The 23,611-nt window shown below is 38.2% G+C and overlaps 1 protein-coding gene across 6 annotated transcripts in view; it reads left to right on the top strand.

The window, feature by feature from the left end:
* The window catches only part of ZMYND11 (zinc finger MYND-type containing 11), a 111,306-nt gene that overhangs the window by 81,284 nt on the left and 6,411 nt on the right, over positions 1-23,611 (top strand). For 4 of the 6 annotated variants that reach the window (XM_062621514.1, XM_062621511.1, XM_062621513.1 and 1 more), the window contains 11 exons: positions 1,248-1,409; positions 10,500-10,577; positions 10,982-11,074; positions 12,568-12,655; positions 14,765-14,820; positions 15,528-15,605; positions 16,148-16,266; positions 18,076-18,283; positions 20,133-20,201; positions 22,085-22,357; positions 23,387-23,572. In XM_062621514.1, the coding sequence (XP_062477498.1) occupies positions 1,248-1,409; positions 10,500-10,577; positions 10,982-11,074; positions 12,568-12,655; positions 14,765-14,820; positions 15,528-15,605; positions 16,148-16,266; positions 18,076-18,283; positions 20,133-20,201; positions 22,085-22,357; positions 23,387-23,572 (1,410 nt within the window). The remainder of the gene's footprint in view (positions 1-1,247; positions 1,410-10,499; positions 10,578-10,981; positions 11,075-12,567; positions 12,656-14,764; positions 14,821-15,527; positions 15,606-16,147; positions 16,267-18,075; positions 18,284-20,132; positions 20,202-22,084; positions 22,358-23,386; positions 23,573-23,611) is intronic. The other 2 variants (XM_062621515.1, XM_062621517.1) reach the window with 1 other exon arrangement.

Here is a 23,611-nt window from a genome sequence, read left to right on the forward strand (position 1 = left end):
TATATACGCAACACAGCTGCTCTTTAGCAGAAGGGACTGGAAGTGCCACTTTTGTGTAGCACGTCTTACGCTGCTCCATTAAGGAGGCCTCTCACACAAGGACATGCATGACCGTAGTTCCCAGGCATGGGAAAATGAGAATCAGACAAATGCCAGTTCTGGCAGCTGGTGGGAATTGCTAACTCCACTTTTACAATATCATGTTAAAAATAGCTTCATCAGATTTTTATCAAAATAATTTATTGAAGAATAAGAGTAATTTTTTTCAGAGATCTGAACCCATTGAAAAGTGGCACTTGACATGAAAAGGTATTGGGAGTTTTATCTGAGATATGACAGCTATTTTGCCTTCTAAGTATAGGGAAAAGTGTTGCATTTCAGATAACAAACATAAAGATTGAACGATGGCCACTGGCAATTCTGCTTGGTTTTAGTGCGCTAGATTTCTAGAGCAAAATCAGCCTCTAAATTATACTCATGCTGCTCTCATTTACTTCAGCAAAGCTTGTGCACATGTTTCAAAGGTCAGAATTTGGCATTGGGGCTGAATTTTCAGGGAAGAGTGTATTAAAGACATCTGTGCATCAGCAGAACCATATCCTTTATCCTCTGTAGAATATTTCAGGAATAAGCCTTGTGCTATTGGGCACTGCAAGTGAAACATTTTCTATTTTTTTTTAATTGCATTGGGATTGCTTAGCAGAAGCATTTCTTGCAGTAGTAGGTTCATGATTTCATTTATTTCTTGTAACTCAATATTTTGATGCTGATAGGTTGTCAGTTTTAAGAGAGTAAAGACTGGAAGGGACCACCCTTGAGAAAATTACAGTTGAAAATATAATGTAACAATCAAAACAAGAGGAAATAGTCCCAGGAAATAGGTATGGTCTGTTGAGGTGCGCAAACTTTTGTTTGTAGTCTAATACAGAGAGAACAAGTAGTGTTTTACATGAAGGTAGAAAACAAACCCGCTTTTCATTGTGGACAGACCTCATATTTTAAATTGTTACCAATCAGACACTTGAAAAAAGTAAAACTTGGCATTCTTATTCTGTTGGAGTTAGTGTGTATTAAATTGATGAAGATCTTTAAGCATGTAGGTTTTCCCCTGTTTTTTAAACATTATACACTTCTTAAAATGTTTATAATGTCTAATTGCTGCTGGATTTCAAGACATATCAATTTTGTTCTTAGTTCCTGCAGATTTTGACAAAATGTCATACCAAAATATTTTGTATTTTTTGTAGGACTGGGAGACAGAAAATCATGACTGGTATTGTTTTGAATGCCATTTGCCTGGAGAGGTGTTGATATGTGACCTGTGTTTTCGTGTGTATCATTCCAAGTGTTTGTCTGATGAGTTCAGGCTTAGAGACAGCAGTAGTCACTGGCAGTGCCCAGTTTGCAGGGTGAGTACCTACGAGATTTCATGTGCTGCTTAGAGGATTGATATTCGTTAATAGATTCATTAAGGTATCCAGATGGTCTGGCCAGGTCAATGGATAAAGAACTGAATATTGAAATGATGGTACATAACTAGAGCATCTATACAGAGATACCAAAATATGGTTCATGTAGCAGATGGTCATTTTTGAAGACTCCAGCAAGTTTTACTAATACATTTGAACACACAGTATACTGTGTGGGAATGTGTGTACGTCTGTATGCCACGTGTGAATGCAGTATATTGTGAAATCTTCAACATGAGTAAGCAAATTGCTGTATAAGATGCTACTGTCTTTACTTAACATCATTTTAATGAATCATAATGTAACTTTTTTGTATTTTGATGAATGCATTTTTAATATTTTATTGGAATTATATTTTACATTACAAAGCCACAGTCTTGTTACTGATAAGGGCAGTATAAAAAAAATATGGGGTGAAATCCTGCTTCTGGTTTACATTTGTGGATTCTCTTGGTGCCAAAAAGGCTAATATGGATTTCAGTCATAGCAACCTATCTATATTGCTTTTTCTTTAAAATTGTTATTCTGATGAGTATGGTAGGGAGACAGCAAAGAGTATTTTTTATCCATAGTTTTGAAGAATGATCAGGTATGTTGCCTACATGTCATTAGAAGACTAAACATTCTAGTCAGGATGATGCTTCCTGGTACCTGGCCTTGAATCAGCCAGGTACTTCTCTTTACGGTTGTCATCTCCGCATCACCTCCCCTAGTGGAGCACATTCCTAGGCTTCCTTAAATGGAGGGAATAATACATATGAGTGTTTAGGATCAAATTATTGGTATAGAATGGTGTAAAACTGCCGGTTGCACTCTACTTTGGATTGCTAGATGAAGAAATTCCCTTGCTAAAAGCTTTGGTCTAGATGTAGAGCAGCAGGCCGACCTTCAGATGATCTGTGCTGCAAGGAATGTAAGGGTTCAGGCACTTCATAGTACAGAATAGTGGTTTTTGAAAACAAATAGATTGTTTTGTTTCAAAACAGCACTTTCTAACTGATGTTACCTTAGAACTGATTGTAAAAATTCTGTTGCCTAAGATTGGGAGTTCTCAGGGTTTAGGGAACTAGCAAGAAAATCGAACTTGCCCAAGAAAGTGTAAAGGAATGAGAAAGAAGTAGTGGCAGGAAACAAACCAGTCAAGAATAAGGACATGTACGAGAAGAACATGCACAATAAGTTCAGGTACTATATCTCTCCATATTGAATTATCAGCATTTAATTTAGCTACTCAATATCGCCACTGTTGAGAATAAAGAATGACCATATACAGGGGAATTGGTTTCAGATTTTAAATAAATCTCTTTAATAATTGTTGGCTTTTATAATAAGTATTATTGATTGTTATAAATAGTTAAAATTAGGTAAACTGGATACAGTCTACCAGTAATTTTCGATGACACCTGATCAGAGTAGTGAATGCAAATGGTTTTAGCCACCTTGTACATGAGGCGGCTTGTAAAATCTCTTATAACATAGCTATGGTCAGAGCAGAAATGCTGTATAATTGCATGAAATATGCACAGATACATAGGATGGTCAGCTTTGAGAACAGTTTTGACTTTCATCTTGGAGCCTTAAAATCCTTGACAATAACAATGGCAAGGACATATTAAACAAATGTTTACCTTGGTAAAAATCCTGTGAAACTCAGACCATGTGCACTGTGTCTGTCTTCCCGTTTTTGTTGCAGAAAGACTAAGGAGAAATTTGGGGGGGGGAGAGGGGGAAAGGAGGGGCTCTTAAATACTTCGAGCCCCAAAGATCTTTGGCTTGCTCAGTGCCTCAGATGATGATCAGCCTGGTTTTGTGAATAATGGCACCTTGAATGCCATGGCATCCTTTTTGCACTGTACTAGAAGCTTTTATTTTCTTTGTAATTAATCCAAATCACTTCAAGCCCTAATTCTGAAAACTTGGACTAATGCTTTCACAGACCCTGGAAGTAAAGGAAGCATGGGAGTTAATATCCTTGTGTCAGGCTTCGGTATTCTTCCACTACTTTCTCCCCATCTTCTTAGGAAAGGACTGCTCTAATTTAATTTTAAAAGCAAGAGAGGCCTATATTCAACAAAACTATGGTAATTTGAAGAGCCGTGGCTGATGTCCAGAGGATGTAACAGAGCTTAACTATCTAGCATAAGGGTAATAGGATTTACTTTGCATTATCAGCAGCAAATGTGTATGTTCAAGAAAAGTAATAGCTAGGACAAAGAGATGCATATATTTTCATACTTTATTCTTGAAAATGGACATAGCACTTTTCACCTAGGGATTTCAAAGTTCTTTGCAAAGGTGAAGTTAAGGTATGTTTGAAACCTAATATATTGGGAGAAATAATGCAGGACCACATCATTCTTATGTAAAGATTGCTTTCTGTAATGCTGCCAAGGTCAGCAAGCCTTTGGATTATTCATTTCGCAATTGCTGGTTGTACTAGTTCAATCAACCTGTGCAGCTTTATCTTGCACACTTGACTACTCAGAAACATTTTATAAAGGACATTGCCAAGGATTTGTTAATAACTTTAAAATATTTTTGCTCCCTTAATGTTTATAACAGTCCCTTGCAAACCTTGCTCTGAACTCTGCCTCCCTGCTGGTGGTTTTTCTCCACTGAATCCATAAGTAAGAGTGTCCAGTTCCTGCCTTTTTTTTTTTTTTCTACTTGATGGTACCAATCTGTATATTTTGTACCCATAATTCTCAGCAGGAGTCAAGAGTCAAACAAAGTTCAATTCAAACCACATTGCAGTGATTGAAAATTTTCCCTGGCTGCTGACTAATCATTGTCTTAAGTGAAATAAATTGGGATTATCAGCAAAATTCCTGGTAGACAGGTCACAAGAGAGAGACTCAATATTGAATTAACTTAGAGGTTACATTCCCCACTACTGGAATGGTCCGTTCAAGATAGGGTTAGTCAACTCAATCTATGTAGGAGACTTGTACATTTGTTGCTACTCTTTGGTTAGATAAAAGGAGGAAATTAATTTTCTCCAGCTGTTAATTTAGCACCTAAAGACTACAGAAAGTACTGCAAAAATGCTAGTATTTGGGGGGGCAAGGAATAGATATATATAAAAGTCTGAATAGGAAAATATTGATCACATGTAGGAGTAAATAATATTTCTCCTTGAAAAAAAAAATCAGATTTTAAAATAATTTTATAGAAAGGCAAATTTATGCATGGTGACGTATTGTTTGTCCCAGAAGAGTAGGTTTTAATTTGTGAAACAAAAAGAAAGCATTATCCGTATGGTTTCACTTGACTCCTAAAGTTTTTGCAATCATCTGATCAGAGATTGATCTTTCATGCATGTACTTTTAAAGAAATTATAACCAATTTACCTATCATAGTGGGTATTCCAATACTTCTGATTTTTATAAATAAGAGAGTAAAGTAAACTATAGAACTTAAGATATTAAATGCTGTGCTGCTCAGTATTCTATAAATAGGCTATTTCTGAGTTCTGGTGCTTGTACTAAGCATTTCATAGAGTACATAGAAATACACCATCATGCAGTTCACAATCAACTTTAGACATAATTTGACAAGTGAGAATGACAAACAGTAGAAAGTTAGAAGCACAAAAAGATGAAGGTTACTTAAGTGAAGTAACTCAAGTGCTTAGATCGGCGGGTTTTAGGTACTAGCTGTCAGCATGGTTAATGTAGAATACAGAAAAGAAAGAACATAGCTTTACTGACTTTTCTTATGGTGTGTTTTGGTAGGAGTTAGATAGCCTTATGATGAAACATATTCTGTAAACAGGATTTGGCGCAATCTCACAAATAGTAGCCACGGATTGGTGGGTGAAGAGAAGTTCCAGTATAGGCTTAATATTAGCACCACATGGCTCAGTGTGCAGAGTGCATGCCTCAGGAGGTGTTAGTCATTGGCAGGTCACTTCTGTTCACCTTTCAGCTGCATGCACCCATGAATAAGTCAGGGAGCCATCAGAACTGGGCGCTGCATAGGGTGTATTTAAAAAGCGTAAAGGAGTTTGTCCATAGCAATAACAAAACTGGGAAACCTCAACTTAGAGCCTCCTAACACTTTCTCTGTGCACTTAAAAGAGTATTTAATGCATATGATGCTTCATATTCAGAAGGTGCTTAATGCACCATACAAGTACAAAGCAGTTTGTGGATTTAGCTGTAACCTTTCCAAAAGCACCTAATGCTTTGTAAAGTCTAGTTTTTAACTCTACGTGGTCCTGAAAGAGGCAAGTCATATGCCGTATTCTGCTCAGGCAGATGGTTTTCTGTATGCTGCTTGAGGCATACGGTGCACTGGTTATTCTGAGACACATCCTGTGTGCCTGCATACCTTTCTTAATGGTACAGGAAACCTGAGGACCTGAGGGTTGGAAGTTTCAGAGGGCATCAGAGCAGTAAAGCTTTCCATATGTAGTACCAAATTCCTCTGGAAACTTAAGCCCTAAAAAAATCCAAGGACCAGTGGGTAAAGCAAGGAGTTTCTAAACAGCAGTGGTGAATGTATGTTAGACGTGCACATAGTTCCCTTCTGCAGATATACCACTGGAAACCTGAATTGCTTATGAAAATGGAACTGGTACCCTAGAAACATGTATCTGTCATTGAGCAGCCTTCACCTAATCCATCACTAAGTGAAGTGAAGCTCTTTGATATGTGTTTACACATGACAGTTGAGAGAGGAAAAAAAATAAATTTGTTAATGGATGATTATAGGGAAACAGAAGCTTTTTTACAGGGAGAAAGCTTAATTGAAATGCTTCTAGCTAGACAGAATGCTGGCTGTAACACCTTACATTTCTTAGAGTTGCTCTGGTTTTTTCTCTTCAAATGAAAGATTGCAGCAACTGCAGCATGGTGGCCATTGTCACCCTGGGAGTTGAAAGCTACATGCTAACTTGGAGTGCAAAGGATAGTCACTTCCATTGTAAAAGGTGCTACTGAAGGATGGGGTGTTTCCTGGCAGTGTCCCTAGCTGCTGCTAACCTTGTGTGGTTCGTAAAGTCTTGTAGTGAATTCCTGCACCATAAACATGTCCAAATTGCTAAATAAGTCACACCTGCACAATACAATATATTGCTACCCTCTTTAACAGCTAAGGAGTATTATTAATCTGGAATATGGAATATAAACAGAAATGTAAATCCAGCCTTCAGGAACCAGCTTCTAGGAAATAGATGTGCTGCAGAGAAGAAGGCATATATAAGGTATTTCCTGCACCCACAAGCAAAGAGTTAGGTTGCAGCCTTGGCCTTCCACCTACCATGCCTCATTAATCTTCTACAGGAGGATTGCTATTGTAAGGTTATTACTTCTCTCCTACATTCCCTATGTAAACGCATATGCCTGACCAAGCCTTTCAATTTATCTTGGTTCAAAGCAGAAAGGCTGCAGATTTCTCTAAAAAAAAAAATACTCAAAACAGTGTAACTTAGGTATCATCCTTGTTTTAGGTTAACCCTGGTAGGCAGCTAAGCACAACGCAGACTCTCTCTCACTTCTCCCCAACTCCCAGTGGGACAGAGAAAGAGAGAAGGAAGAGTAAAATCAAGATAACTTCTGGGTCAAGATAAAAATTGTTTAATAAGTTAAGAAAAGGAAAAAGAGAGAAAGAGAGCGAAACATGCTTCAAAGGCAATCACTCATCACCCTCCATAGCTGGACTGATGCCCAGCCAATTCCCAAGCAAAAGATGGATAACCCTCTTAAACCCTCTCTTCTCCCTTTCTGTTGCTGAGCATGACATCATATGGCATGGAATATCACTTTGGTTAGCTCAGGTTATCTCCCAGGTTGTATCTCCTCCCAACCTCTTGCAAACCTCCCAGTCTATTCACTGTGGAGGCAGAGTGATAAACAGCAAAGGCCTTGATACTGTGCAAACACTGTTCAGGAAGAGCTAAAATATCAGTGTGTTATCAACAGTGTTTTGGTCACAAATCTGAGCCGTACCACCATATGAGCTGTTGTGAAGACAATTAACTTAATCCCAGACAGACCTAGTACAATCTTATATTAGGATAATACATCCCACTGATAGGGTATCTACAAGTATAAAGATCCTTAAAATCTTTTGGGGCTGGATTGAATCTTAGCCGTCTCCTTGAAAGAAACTTGTAGTTAAAGGCTTGGAGTATGTTAGTAGATCTGACTGTGGGAAAAGATAAACAGCGGATGTTTGCACTTCTGTAGATTCACAAGCCACCATCATTGTTTTTATTTCCCCAAAGTAGGAGATTAAAAGACCTAATTTTTATTTATACTTGCTTATATATCACTCTGGCTAAAAAGGGACCTGAAAATAGGTGTATTTTCTTATGTCAGAGCAATATAGATATTATGTAAATCATACCCCCTATTTTCTTGCTTTAAGTGGCTCTAGGTTGACTTCTCTGAGGACACTATAAGTCTTCAAAATAGAAAGTAGGGGGGGTTTATTAAAAAGTTACACATTTTCCATTATGGCTTTCAAAGAATGTGCGAGTGGTACCTCCTAAAGGGCTAATCTTTGCTGAAAAGTGAATGAAGCAGTTGGATAATAACTCGCTTTCTACAAAGAGTGAGCCACCTTGCCATAAAAAGACATTTTTGCTGGCTCATAGGCTCCAATTCCCCAAATTTATTACCTTTCAATATTTAGTAGATGAACCTGGGAATCTAATTTTGCTTTAAATTAATCAGTGTAGGGAATTGAAGGAAAAGGGGAGAAATTCAAATTTGCCTGAATTGTCAAGTTAATTATATCATTTTCATTGCTGCTTAAGATGATATTAATTGCTGATGTCAATAACGATACAAAGCCAGCTATCTACCCTTTCTCGTGATCTGAAGGATAGGACTGTAAACCATCTATCTCAACACAGTCTCTTACAAACTGTCTTGCCCAGTAGGGCATGAAAAATGGTTCACATGAATGCTGAAATACTTTCAAAGGATGATAAATTGAGAACCATGTCAAAAAAAGAGGTGTCAGTGCAAGTGAGTTTTATTGTGTCCTAATAAATTTCAGTCTTTCAAAATGCTGCGTCATTAGCACTCCAGTGCCTAAAATGACAGCAGGGTTTCGTAATGCATATAATTTAATGCAAATTTGGGTTTGAATTTGCAGCAGCAATGTTGGTTTATGCAAAACTAAATGGGTGAACTGAATTCCAGCAGAATGCACATTCTCACAGCAGACAATGTAAAACATGAATATACAGAAGGTGATTCAGACATACAGTGCAGGGTAAAAGTATGACTCCTTCCAGAATTTAGAAGGAAGGTCAGGGAACCATTAATATGATGAAAATAATATTTACAGGCATTGTAAGTATTAGAAAGACCTGGTGCTGGCCCTTTCCACAACAGTGAGTTTTACCCAGCAGTGGTAGTGTCCTGTCTGGAAAAAGCTGTAGTGTTGTTATGCATACTGTAATATCTATATAGGTTCATGACTGAACTGGTACTTCAGCACAGTTTGTAATGATTCTGTGCATGGCGTTAAACAATCAAATAAACAGCTTTATTGGTAGTTCTGTTTACAGTTTTGATTTAAGGAGGAGGTAGTAAGAGAGATGTACAGGTTGCACACTTGCTGTAGCACAGTGGCCAGCCTTTGATTTTTATTGTCCTCACTGGCTTGCAGGAGGAATATAAGTAAATGAGACACAATCAAGTTCTGTCATTTTTCTAGGTGCTAATATGTTAATTCACTTTTGCTGAGTAAATATGTAGAAGTAGTTGCTCTGTACTCAATGAGTCTGACCCCTCTATATGTTCAGAGTTATATATAAAGTAATTCAGTGAAAAATAGCACTCTTCTAGTGATTAGTAATTCATAAGCCTCATACCTCTTTTAGCTACCTATTAGAACATGGATCCTGTTTTTTCTCGTGTTTGCTAAGCAACAGTCATCTGCACAATTATGTGGATCTCGCTAAAGACTGTCAAAATTTGAGGATGCAGGATAAGCCGGTTTGGTCCACACAGCATACGGGTCATGATGTGAGGCATGAGAAGGGGAGAGCTCGGCTTTGCACTCTGTGCATTCAGAGGTGTGAGAAGGAGTAAATGTTTTTGCAAGAGATGTCAGCAGTTAGAAATCACTTCAGGATGCTAAAACTCAAACCCATGCTGTTGTTTCACTCTGCTTTTGTTTTGTAGAGCTACTGTAGGCAAGAGCAAGGAGGAGATAGCACTTTTCAGGTAGCTGTTGTAAGGCCATGCATAACTGCACAGGTGCTGTGACCTGGAGCTGGAAAGGCTGGTTTGTAAGAGCATGCTAGGCATTTGCAGAGAGGCACCCTCTCTTTAGCAGCACATTTTCTGTATGCAGTGCTTTCCACTAGCCTGGATTGACTTTGAAGGGTAGGGATAAGTATCTATACTGATCCAAAATGGAGGGGGGTGGGGGTGGAGGGGTGGAACTCTTGATCCTGAAATGCTAAAAAGAAGCAGTTTGTGTTCCAGAATCTGGATTAGATTTCATTAAGGAAGAGCCACAAAAAAAATCAACAACTGCTATGTTTCTCAGGCCCTAAAAAGTCCTCTGAGTTTTTGCTGCCTAGAGCCTATTTGACTTCCACCTAGACAGTGTTATTTTGCCTAGTAAGCACATAATTAGTAGGTGGTACAGGATATTCTTTTGAAAAGAATTTCTTATTTTAGTGAATATGTTAATGTCTTGCTAATCAAAAGACAAATAAATTTTAAACTGATCCCTAAAATGCCTTTCTTTATTGTTTTATTCTAATTAGACGCTTCTTTTACATGAGAGGTTCCGACAATGTGATATGGATACAACTGGAAATAAAACCTGTAGTTCTTATGTAGCTGAAGTCCTCAGCTCGGACATAATTCAGAGCAACAAATATAGTTGTGGCATGTTAGTGTTACTAATTTCCCAGAAAAGATTTTCTTTAAAAAGGTTGTGTGACATGTGATTCAAAGTTACCTTTTCAAATAATGTTGTGATGCAAAGAAGATTTTTATTGGATGAATTTTATAGTCAAGTTTAAAATAATAATATGATACTGTTTTTCTTTGACAGAGTATCAAGAAGAAAAACACAAGTAAACAAGAGATGAGCACATACCTACGATTCATAGTCTCTCGTATGAAGGAGCGGGTGAGTCTGAAACAGGGAAGCTTATGGAAGGTTGGGTTGCCCTGTACAGGATTTGTTACAGTTGGTTATGTGTGGCTGTGCAGGGCGGAGGGCTACAAGAGGGTGTCATTTTATTTCTCCTGTCATAGGCCTTTTGTATATTTCAGCATATAACTATCAGGTCTCATTGCTCAGATTAGTATCATTGTGGCTGGAGTAGTTTATGCCATGGGCCTGTGAATCCTCTGAAATTGACATTTTTTTAGGTTTTAGGCACATGTCATATTGTGGATCCACAGTTCGGCCTTGTGTATTTCCCACCTGAAATATTCCAAACTATTGCATTTTTTTTTTTAATCTTTTTTGTTTGTTTGTTCTAGGCAGATTTAAATGCAATAACTTACACTGTCTCATGGTCCTTTCAGGCTATAGATCTAAACAAGAAAGGGAAGGACAACAAACACCCAATGTATAGAAGGCTGGTGCACTCAGCTGTTGACGTTCCTACTATACAGGAGGTAGAGTGACTTGCTTTGTAACTTTCACATGTTTATGGTATCTTTTAACAGTGAAGATAAACCTTAAGGACTAAAGCACTAGTCCTGTTTCATTCTCGTTATGATCAGTATTTCAGTATTGTATCCAGCATTGGATACGGGAGCTTAAAACTTCACACTTTTCCTCATAAATAAGTAACCAAGTAAAACCATTTTGAGCAGTGCCTGATTTTCTAACAGAGTATCCTCAATTCCTTTTGTACTACAGTTTTGCGAGGAGCTGTAGGCAGCTGAAATCTTAAGAAAAAGTAGCCTTTATCTAAGTCACTGAATACAGTATTGAGTGCCTATGTTTGCATATCTGGCCCAATGTTTATGACCATGTTCCCATTTTAGTCATTATGCCCTTGTGTAGGTGTTGACTTCATAAACATCTACATGATTCATAAAGAACAATCCTTTTGTTTATCATGGAAACCCAAAACTCACTCAAAACATCTGTTTTGCATTAATTGTTCCAAAAATAAAGTACTAGTAAATATGTTGTCCTTTTTTTCTGAGCTAAAGGTCTGATCATGACTCATGTAAGTGAACTACACATGACCAAAATGAACAGCGTATTTATCTTTATTCACTGCTGCAACTGGATTACTATGTAGTGCTGTTGTACATCTTGCCCTCTAAACCACAGATGTGAAAAGCCTTTGCTTTATTACTGTTATTGAAACACATGGATAAAGAGTAGGATCACTGACAATTTTGGAGACCAACAGTACTGGCTGGCTTAAAGTACAGGCAACACTAGGTGAGCCTGAAAATAGGTCTGGCCTTCTTTCACTGTGTCACCTTCACCTGCTTCCAAAGAAGGTCTTTTGGCCGTGATAGCATCCTAGAAGCTGATGATGTTATGTTTGATGATTGGAATTCTCATAGGTGTTCTTGACAGAGCACAACTGAAAATGCTGCATTCCTTATCAGATGAAGGAACATACTAGGAAAATGACCTGCATGATTCCATGTAGGCATAAGTTAGGAGTTGTTAGGAGTTTGTTAAGAGTTCGAAGGACTAAGACAATCAGCTTTCATCACAAAAAGCGCTGACTGTCAAGTGAAGAATAAATGCAGTCAGCCTTGTTCTGAAACTAGCTGGTATTCTAAGGCATGAAAGCCTTCACCTCAGGGAATGTATTTTAGTTTGAAGAAGAGTTCTGAATCACACCTTATGGTCAAGCTGGCCCAGGTTCACCATGTTACAACCAAGAGAATTGCTTTATAAACTTAGTCAAGTATTAGAGCATCTATTTTACTTCTGGCTATTGCATAAAGGGACCAATGCAGCCAATGTTCAGGTACTAACAAACCATGTCAGAGTTCTAAGTATTCCTTCTGTGTGCAGGAAAGGCAGTGTCTGATCTGTGTTGCATAATGCAGATTTCTGTGAAAGCTTCTCTGCGTAAAAATGGGTACAGGACTTTAACAGTTTTCTTCACAGTCCTATGTTTTCTTTTGTGTAGAAAGTAAATGAAGGAAAGTACAGGAGTTATGAGGAGTTCAAAGCAGATGCTCAGCTGCTTCTACACAACACAGTGATTTTCTATGGAGGTAAAGTACTACGTTAACTGCTTACTTTATTTGATCCTTCTTTATCTGTAGGAAACTCACAAGTTGGGGATTGAATTTGGTATTAGATAAGTGTGGATGAAGTAATTTGAGGGCCCTTAAAAATCAAAGCAAGCTGCAAGAGGACTTTGCAGGGTCTTTTCTGGCCCACTCACTACGCAACTATTTTCATACTCTCTGCCTAAAACTGTTAGTGGGAATTTGCACCTTTGCCATCCTGTTTCTTCTGCAGCCTAAGTCATAAGTCTGTTTATACTGCAGATTTCTGCCAGTAGACTTACACTGTTCTAAGCTAAAAAGAGGTTTGAACTCTTATGTGCTGTGTCAGCAGAAATATGTACTATGGACACACTATAGATACACTATAGTAAGATCCTCACGGCAGTGATGAGGGCTCACAGCAAGCTTGCTACACTGAACTTAAGGAGAGCAGACTTGGCCTCTTCAGGCTCTACGTGGTAAAGTACCATGGGATAAAACCCTGGAGGGAAGAGGGGCCCAAGAAAGCTGGTTAATATGCAAGGATCACCTCATCCGAGCTCAGGACGGATGCATCTCAACAAAGAGGAAATCAGGCAAAAACTCCATGAGGCCTGTGTGGATGAACAAGAGGCTCCAGGACAAACTCAAACACAAAAAGGAAGCCTACAGAGGATGGAAGCAAGGACAGGTAGCCTGGGAGGAATACTGAGAAATTGTCTGAGCCACCCAGAATCAGGTTAGGAAAGCTGAAGGTCTGATAGAATTAAATCTGGACAGGGACATCAGAGGCAACAAGTAAAGCTTCTGTAGGTATGTCAGTGATAAAAGGAAGAGTAGGGAAAATGTGGGCCCTTTCTGGAAGGAAACAGGAGACCTGGTTACCTGGGATATGGAGAAGACTGAGGTACTTTTTTGCCTTGGTCTTCATTTGCAAGTGCTCCTCCCACCCTGCCCAAGTTGCAGAAGGCAAAGGCAGGGACTGGGAGAATGAAGAACTGTAGGAAAAGATGAGAACATCTAAGGAACATGAAAGTGCACAAGCCCATGGGACCTGATGAGATGCATCGGTGAGTTTAGATTGGATATTAGGAAGAAATTCTTCACTATGAAGATGGTGAGGCACTGGGCAGAGGTTGCCCCGAGGAGTTGTGGATGCCCCATTCCTGGCAGTGTTCAAGGCCGGGCTGGATGGGGCTTTGAGCAATGTAGTCTAGTGGAAGATGTCCCTGCCTGTGGCAGGGGTTGGAACTGGGTGATCTTTAAAGTCCCTTCCAACCCAAACCATTCTGTGATTCTGTGGTTCTGTTTTTCACTTGTGGACCATATCTGCCATATTGTGACAGAAAATACAGCTACCTCCACACTAGAGGTATCCTGCTGCTGCATTGTGTGGAGATACAGGCATTAGAGAAGCTGTTAGTTACTGGGAAGGTGAAAAGTGGCTGATGGGACAATCTGGTTGGAAGTGGAAAAACAGTTCCGCCGCATCCAGAAGCTATAGCCAGATGTAACAGATGCCATCATTTCAGGAAGGATGTGGTTCCTCCCTGCAGACACAGCCCACATTCAGGAAAACTGGGAGGAGAGTGGAACCAGTCTATTTGCAGCATCAGAAGATCTGCAGTGTCATTGTAGGAAGGGGTGGGAATATACTAATATGAAAAGAAACAGGTGTAAAGGGAAACAGTCTGTGAAGCATTAATCTGAGCAGAAATGCTTATGTGATTGTACCTGTGTTACTCTCAAGTGGTGAGAGAGCCATGTTTTAGGACAATTGCAGCGTGTCATTGAGACGCTAGGAGAGAAAGAAATTGGATCCTTATTAAGAGCAGCCCTGTGTCCCTGCTGCTGCTTCTCAGATGTGTACTTGTATTGTTGAATTTAAAAGCTCCCAATGGTATTTCTGCATATAAATATGAAACAGAAAACAAACACAAAACTGATTGTTACAAAATTTTAAATAGAAGGGTTATCCAAGTAACTAAATTATGGTTTGTATTCTCAAGCCAGACAATTATAGCATGAAAATCATAGCAATAACAGCTGCAAATCTTTGTGAGCACTGTGATCATACTGTGATTGTTCATACCCTTTATTTTTAATTTATAGCGGATAGTGAACAAGCTGATATAGCAAGGATGCTTTACAAAGACACATGTCATGAAGTAAGTAGTACCAAGATGTAGACAAAATACTTTTCATTTCAGAACCTAAGAAAATTGTTATTCATATTGCAAAAGTTAAAATGCTCTGAAGTTTATTATAAATTTTCCCTTAACTTTCTAACAGCTGATTCAGTATTCCTCTTTTTTTCTTTTTTTTTTCCAATTAGACTATCATATGGAATATACCAATAATCAAATCTTAGATTTGAAAATAATCTAGTAATATATAGTTGTGTTAGAAATAATTGTACTTGCTAATATGAATCGAACCTGAGGTGAGATTCCTACCAAATTCTGTTATTGGCATTGAAACATTTCTCATCATTCAGAGGAGACCAAAAAATAAAGCTGGGGAGCTCTCTCACTTTCTCCATTTCTAGAGTTAAATTACTTCTTTCAGAATGTACTTTAAATATTTGATGAATTTAAAGAACTATTTTTTGCATTTTAGATATAATAAATCATTAAGACATGAATTGGTCTCCTCCCACTGCTTTATTTCTCTGAAACATGAATAACATTTGTGCAGCTTGTCTTTCACCCAGCTCACCTCAGTTTCACACCTCTAGTTTGCACAGACAGAAGAAGCTCAACTAAATCAGCAAGCAGGGCTGAAAACTTTTACTACATAAGAGAGAGGGATACTACTGAAGTTGCATAAAAAGGATTTTTTGGGGCTTATTTACCTTTTTTTTTTTGTTTTTCAGCTGGATGAACTGCAGCTTTGCAAGAACTGTTTCTATTTGTCAAATGCGCGACCTGACAATTGGTTCTGCTATCCTTGTGTATGTTGCTGACACAGATTTTGATTTGTTTGCTTTTTGGTATAAAAGGTTGTAGTTTTGGTATCATTAATGCATTGACTATTCCATTTAAGTAGGCTTGTTTCAAAAGCATGGTTAAGAGTCTGTAAGCCTAGATATTTTACACAAGTGAAATGTTGATTGAACTTCAAAGCTGTAACAATATAGGTTATGAAACTTGGTTATCAGCCAGTTACAACAGTTTCACAAGAAAATAAGGAGCTGACAGAAATAAAACTTTACTCCTGGATGAAGCTATTAAGACAAGTTTAATGTTGGGGCTGCGTAAGATCTCTGTTTTCAATAGACAGTTACACCCTTTTCAGAGTGTATTTTTTTTACTTTGATCGAAGTAATACATTTAACAGGGAAATATGCACCGTGAGAAGATAAAAATGAAAATAACACTAGACATAAACAGCAACCATATTCTTAAAATACTAGCATAGTATTATAGCAAAATATTTGTGGGAGATATCAATATAATACTTCATATACAATAATAAATACAACATTTTTTCCAGATACCTAATCATGAGCTGGTTTGGGCCAAAATGAAAGGCTTTGGGTTTTGGCCAGCCAAAGTCATGCAAAAAGAGGACAATCAAGTTGATGTTCGCTTTTTTGGCCATCACCACCAAAGGTAATTTATTAATTCCATGTGCTGCTTTTTACAAACAATACTCAAAAGAATTTATCTCATCTATCATGTAGTAAGTCCTGGCTCTGCTAGTTGCCAACATTAGAAAGACTGAATACTCTGCCATAATTGTTTCAGAAAATCTAAAGCTCAGTCTAACACATCTAAAGTTGCCAAATGGCTCTGAGATTCTCTTTCCAGATTTGCCATAGGGATGTTACTTAATACCATTTTAATTAAAGCAAGCAAGTGAACTTCAACTGCTCCGTTAAATCAGTAGCAGCCTGCTAATCCAGGCCAAGACGAAAATTGGACAGAAATATACTCTTACCTCCAGCAGTATTGACTCTCTTCTATTTTCTGTTCTGAGCAGGCACATTGCAATTTTGTGTTTTAGTAATACAATATACATCACAAATCTTTCTGTCTCATTTCTAGAACAGAGCTCCCACTGTGAGCCAGTTTGCAGTTTCAGAGAGTAACTCTTTACACTGCAAACTTAACTCTTAGCTCAGCTTTTACTTCCATCTCCTGTTGTTTGTTCAGCAGCTGGGTAAGGTTATAGTGTTACTAGCGTGGATCTACTTTTTTTTTTTTTTCTGTTTGATTTATATGCCTGTGATGTGAGGAGAGGAGGCATTTGTAAGTAATTCATGGCTGTTGGGAAGGTGGTGTATTTTGGTGCATCCCAAAAAGGCCTAGGCAGTTCAGTAACAAGAGTTCTATGAGGTTGTTTATTTAAATTGGTTTTAGTGCAGCTTGCAGAATGTGTAACACCTTTCCATTTGTCGTATGAACTACCATGATTTTCTAATAGCATAAAGTGGATAAAGGATCTTTATTTGTGTCTCAATCACAGTATGATTTACGTTGAATGTTTCCAAATACAGCTTATCTCAGTAGTTTTGGCATTAAGTTCATACAGCTTCAGACTGTTTAGCAAAGTACCATGCATTTGTGAGATGAGGTGCTTGTAACTTCTTTAACATGTGCTGATAGAAAAGGCAAAATACATTTTACTGGAGTGCCATCACTTAGTTACTGTGCTGGACTTGGAAGAAAGGCCCTGTTCCTAGTTGGTGTAAATTAGCATTGTTTCTTTGACTTCACTGATATTTAAATAGCAAGAATTGAGAATATGTCCACAGACATTTAATTTGTTGAGTATTTACTCTGTTATATAGATATACATGGCAGTGACTCTTTTTCTTTTATGTCCAGTGTTGCTTGGTATAACCTTTCAAAATGTCAAGAGGTGTCCATCTAACTCTGTGTGAACTCTCTGAAAATATTTAAGAGGACAAAGTACCTTTGGAACCAAGTCACTGGTGTGAAGTCATTCACAAAGAGCAGGAGTTCCCACGTATGTTCAGTCTTGATAGACAGGGGCCCAAACTACAAAATGTCTCTATTCAAGGTGATAATTTGGTACATTCCTTGACAGTTTTAGAAAAGAGGTCAAGGGCTAAATTCTGTTAGCATATGAGCAGTCAGTAAAGATGTTTCTGTCTGACTCAGAGCATTTAGCAAGAGAGCAGGTAGGAGATCTGACAGCTGTTGGTGCTGGGGGCAGAGTATGGCTCCCCAGAAATGAAAGAGACTTTCATCCGTAGCGCCCACAGCAAACAAATGCTTATAATAACGCAGTGCAGTTCTTTTTTTTTTTGTCATTCATATTGATTATACAAAAAAAAATATGGGTAAAAAGGAATTGTCAGCGATTGGCCACTGTGTAAAACTGCTTCTGAAGTAATTTTCTCATGTCACCTGTATGTAATGTTTCCAAACCTGTCTGTACTGTGTATTCAAAAGGGCCTGGATTCCCTCTGAAAACATTCAAGACATCACAGTTAACATCCATCGGCTGCACGTGAAACGCAGTATGGGGTGGAAGAAGGCCTGTGATGAGCTGGAACTGCACCAGCGTTTCCTTCGCGAGGGGAGATTCTGGAAATCAAAGAATGAGGATAAGGGGGAAGAGGAGGCAGAGTCAAGTATCTCTTCCACCAGCAATGAGCAGGTGAGTGCTGTCACAGTTTTAGCAATCAGGGCAATTTATTAAAGGGTACAAAGATGACATGGTTTTGATTAATCTTCTATTAAATTAGCCTTGTGCTCTGTTTCTCAGTGGTGACAGGAAGAGGATTCAAAGGATAATTTCCCTTGTATTTTGTAGTTTGGTAATAGCAAGAATACAGAGTTTTCCTCTTTCCTCGGTTTCTTGGATGACCTCTGGAAAGTTTCAAAATGTTTATAACCTACAGCACCTTGATAAGACAAACCGAGATTTCTAAAGTTAAATAGGAATGTTGAAGTTAAATGTCATGGATATCAGATAGACTGCAACACCACCTTCTTGGACTTCCATCAAGAGACAGTGCTGTAGCTGTTCAGCCTTTACACAGCTGGACTATGTTCACTTTGGACTGTTACAGATCCCTGAGTAACACCAACCATGACATTTTCAGCAAGTCTAGCTAAAGTTAGATGCAAATGTTAATGCTTGAGAAGCAACCTATTGAAGTCATTGCAAATAATTCTGCAAAACAAGAAAAAAATATATTGCTTTAACAATGGTGAAAAGCACAAAGGGCCAAGATACAAAACTTTGCACTGCCATATGGAAATTCCCTTACCACAGCTGAACCTTGCTAGTTATTCATTGTCCAAGAGGGTGTTATATATTCGCTATTACTGACTTGGCAGTAAGATTTTCATAGCTTGCAGGATGCTTCTCTGTATTCTTGGCAGTCTTTTCCCTGGCAACATCTTCTTCCCTCATTTAAAACAACTATACTCTCTCTAAGCCTGTATATAAAAGTCAGCGTGTTTTGACCCTCTTCCTTTGCCCTTTTGTCAAACAGGTCTATCATCAATTTGTAGCTAAAAACTTAAAGCTCATAAAGTTGTGTTAAGGGAATGCTCCTTATCAAAGTGGGTTTAGATTTTTTTTAGCCTGATTTGCTTATTTACCCACTGTAACCCCTTTATTTAATGCGATGTATGTTGTCATGCAACAGTGTATGATGAAACAGGAAAATGGTTGCAAATAGTATTGATGAACGGTAACAGTGGCATTTTCCCAGTTTTTCAGAAGTTTTAGTCGTAGGGTTTGGAGTGTCCATTTGCATGTTTTCTGCTCCACCCCAGCTGTTCATCCTGCACTTGGTTAATGCTTATATCCATTTCACTGGTTTCTCAGATACAGAAACGTAAGAGTGGCCATCAAAATCAGTGCTCTGTAGTAATCAGTAATACCCTGTTCTAACACTAGCTAGTACTGGATACTTCAAAGACAGGAATAAGAACTTTTCTGTAACCCATTGTAAGATAATATGCCACCCACTTAGATCTCACCTTTGTTTCTTTTGCTGGAGATTGGCTTTTATTCTTAAGCATGAAGTTTCATACCCCTCCAAACATACAGTTACAATCAATTATAGCAAGTCTGGATAATCATACCATCCTTACATATTTACATTCTCCTTATAATTACTGCTGGTTTCTGGCTTCCAACAACATGTGCTGTCTAATTATGGTCACTGATATGAGAACATTCCAGAAACACGTTTGAACTGGTATGTAAAATTAAGAAAAGAATGATTAAGTGCATTTTAGCAAATAGATATTGAATGTTAGAACTTGTTCATTAATTTTATTCCTTTATGCAGTTGTAGTCATCAGTGATAATGTGGAAAGTTTATTGTGTGTACTTCTCATTTAAGAACAGTATTCAACTTTCTATTTGCTAAATAAAATAATTGCAAATAATCACAAAAAAAGGTAAAAGTGTACATCAGTTATGTTACAATGAACTTATATGAACTGTTTTTCTGACTGATTCAGTGTGCTTTTCTTAATGTTCATAGCTGAAGGTTACTCAGGAACCAAGAGCAAAGAAAGGACGACGTAACCAGAGTATGGAACTCAAGAAAGAAGTAAGTAACCTCAATTACCATCTTTGTAGAGATAGCACAGTACAGAAAGTCTGAAATTTTCACAGGCACTCCTTCAAGTTCTGTCACCTTTTACTGAGTTTACAGTGTTAATCTTGAAAGTTCCAGCCCCATAGCTTGGTCCTCCTTGCTAGCAAACATAATTGCACCTCCCACATGCAAACCACTGGTGTCATCATGGTAATATTCTGTATCATGAATAAATTAACAGCTTACAACATTTTTTTTTTAATGGCAAATTCAGACTGGTTATTAAGTCTATAAACAGCAGAAAATCAAAAGTATTTTGCACGATCAAGTATATTATGTTTATAAAATGTCATATCCATCTTTGTCCGTGGAATTTCTTTCCTTGTTTATCCAGCTTGCACACTGAATGATCCTGTAACCAAGGGACTGTATTATTATGCTTGTACACAAGGGGGCAGTTACTGAGACTGCCATAAATCTCGTATTTCCTGAGTTTTGAGTACTTTTTCCTGGCCTTGTTTCTGCTGCATTTTGAACACTTACGAGAAAGTTGCACATACATGCAGGCCTCAGAAGAGAACTTAGGACTCCATTATAGAGGACAGTTCAGGTATTTTATCACCACAGTTATGTGGGATGGCCCTGGTTCCTGAAATACAGACATTGCCACTCCTAATACCTGAGCACCTGTCTTCCCATTGTATATGATACTGCAGGAGGCACCTTCATTGATGGAGGCAGTGACACACAGGTTGTGCTCTCTGAGGCACAAACTATATTTGAGTGCAAGATAGGGAAATTGCAGTTTAGGATGTCTTGCCATTTTTATTGTATTTTCTGTCAAGCAGATACTGTAATTTGCTTCATAAATTTATGTCTTAACATTTGCCTTCTTAGCTCTGCTCATATTTGATCAGTGATCCAGAAGTCAATCACAGTGACCTATTAGAAACTAATTGGTTGCAAAAGGCACAGTCAGCCTTTTGGTTGGTGTGAGCAGTGCCTCATCACACAGCCAGGCACAGAGTCCGGTTCTGAGCAAGTCTGGTGTCCAAGGACTGTGGGCTTATTCTGAACACTGTTGAATGAGCTTTAAAAAAATCTAAGTTAAAAAAATCCAAATAATGTTCATCTGTGTCTTCAGACATTTCAAATGTCAGTATGACTTTGCAGGGATATTACTTCTATCTGTTCTAAAGATCAGGAGCAATTGGTGTTACAGTGTAATAACATAGGCAGCTAAATTCAGTACAGTACACTACTGTAACTATGACTTCTTTCTTGATAATTGTGTAATTGCAGAAAGCTTCTATGGTCATACAAGTCTAATTCTGTACTATTGGAAGCAAGACTTGGATGCTCATTACCCTTTCATCTTCAAAGCACCTTTGAAGTACTAATCAATCTTTGCAGCAGTTCTATGAAATCAGTGGAATATTACAGACTCCAATGAAGCCTCTGTTGGGCCAGAGTAAGCTCAGAGTTTGCCAAAACAATTCAGGCACCTTGACCACACAGCTACAGTCTCTTCAGGCAGAATGGTACGGGGGGAAGTCTATAGCAAAACTTTAGTCATCCCAAGGGATCTGCTGTGATTCAGCGTAGCCTCTGATGTTTGTCATGCTTTTGGGGAAGTGAGGCTGGTGAGTGTGGCATACTGATGGGCCATACATGTGCTTCCTTCTGGAGGAAAGCCTGACCAAAATGCTTACCCACTGTCATCCTATTTTTCCCCAGGGATCCCGTATCCCATTAGCACTAAAGATCTTCAACAGACACCTTTCACATTAGCTGCACTGGCATTAGTCCTGCAACATTTTTTTCTCCTGGGAGAACTGAAAGTTAACTTGTTCTGTTTTGATACCCGTATTTACAAGTTTGTTCTTTCTCTGTAGGAGCCAGAACCTGAAACTGAAGCAGTAAGTTCAAGCCAGGAAATTCCCACAATGCCTCAGCCCATTGAAAAAGTTTCAGTCTCAACTCAGACCAAGAAGTTAAGTGCCTCTTCTCCAAAAATGCTGCATCGGAGCACCCAGACCAGTAATGATGGAGTGTGTCAGAACATGTGCCATGACAAATACACCAAAATCTTTAATGATTTCAAGGACAGGATGAAAGCTGATCACAAAAGAGAAACTGAGAGAGTTGTGCGAGAGGCGGTAGAAAAGGTAACACTTGTCAAACACCACCTACACTCTGGTTTGAGGAGAGGAGGAGTGTCAATTTTTTTCACATTCTTCTCTATTTTCGTAACATCTACCCTTAAGAAAATGAATAAAAAACCTTTCCCAAAGAGACCACATAAGAACAATCTTCATTATTGCTTTTAAGACCATTTCTATACCAACAGATCTTAGTTTAAGCAGAAAAACTGCTTTTTTTTTGATTTGAGTCCAGTGAAATCAGATCCAAAAATGAAAGTAATTGTTCATTCACGAGTATCCATTTCCAAAGCCTCCATCTCCATTGTCAGCTGTGTTTGTACACAATGGCATTGTTTAAATGCTACTCATTAATAATTCTTCTTTTGTCAATCTTCTGACTTAAATAGATCTGCTGAAATTTGTTTGAATTTTCGTATTTAATGATACCCTGTTTAAAATTCAGTATCTGAGCCTGACCTGATCGTGTTTAGCTGGAGAGAGCAGGACAATTTAGAGGATGATTCGTCTCACCTCTCTCTTAAGTGCATGTCTTAATGCAAGATGAATTTCTTTCTGGCTGAAGGGCTGTGGAATGAACCTAGGGAGTTCAACTGTTGATCCTTTAGGATTAAGACACCAAAGTTTTAGGTAACTGAGCAAGGGCAAAGGAGTCCCATCAACAATGAATCCTAAAAGGTACCTCTTACTCAACTCAGGGATGTTCTATTTTGTATTTCCATTGTGCCCTTGCTGTAGATTTATATGTAGTTGTAGATTGAAAAAAACAAAATCTGTGTCTAAGATAAATTCATAAATTTGTAGACTGAATGTTGACAAAACATACATGGGAGCTGTTAAGCTGTTTCTGTAGTTGCCTAGCAGAACAGAAATAAAGTGACATTTTAATTTTGAATGTTTCTGAATAGGAGAAATCTCTAATTGTGTCACCTCCAGCTACATTAGTAAGAGAGGTTTAAAGAGTAGAGGTTTAAAGAAGATACTTCTATTCCAATAGCTGTCCACTGACTTGTTTTCCTGGCTTTGGTATGGCAGCTGCGTACAGAGATGGAAGAAGAAAAAAGACAGGCTGTAAATAAAGCTGTGGCCAACGCACAAGGAGAGATGGACAGAAAATGTAAGCAGGTAAAGGAGAAGTGCAAAGAAGAATTTTTAGAAGAAATTAAGAAGCTAGCAGGCCAGCACAAACAACTGATTTCCCAGACCAAGAAGAAGCAGTGGGTAAGCATTAAAAATTTATTACAAGAGAGTAAGTGGAAA

The sequence above is a fragment of the Pezoporus occidentalis genome, unplaced genomic scaffold, assembly GCF_034315485.1.
Source record: "Pezoporus occidentalis ecotype Australia unplaced genomic scaffold, CSIRO_AGI_Poc_V1 ctg23, whole genome shotgun sequence".
NCBI classification, from domain to species: domain Eukaryota; kingdom Metazoa; phylum Chordata; class Aves; order Psittaciformes; family Psittacidae; genus Pezoporus; species Pezoporus occidentalis.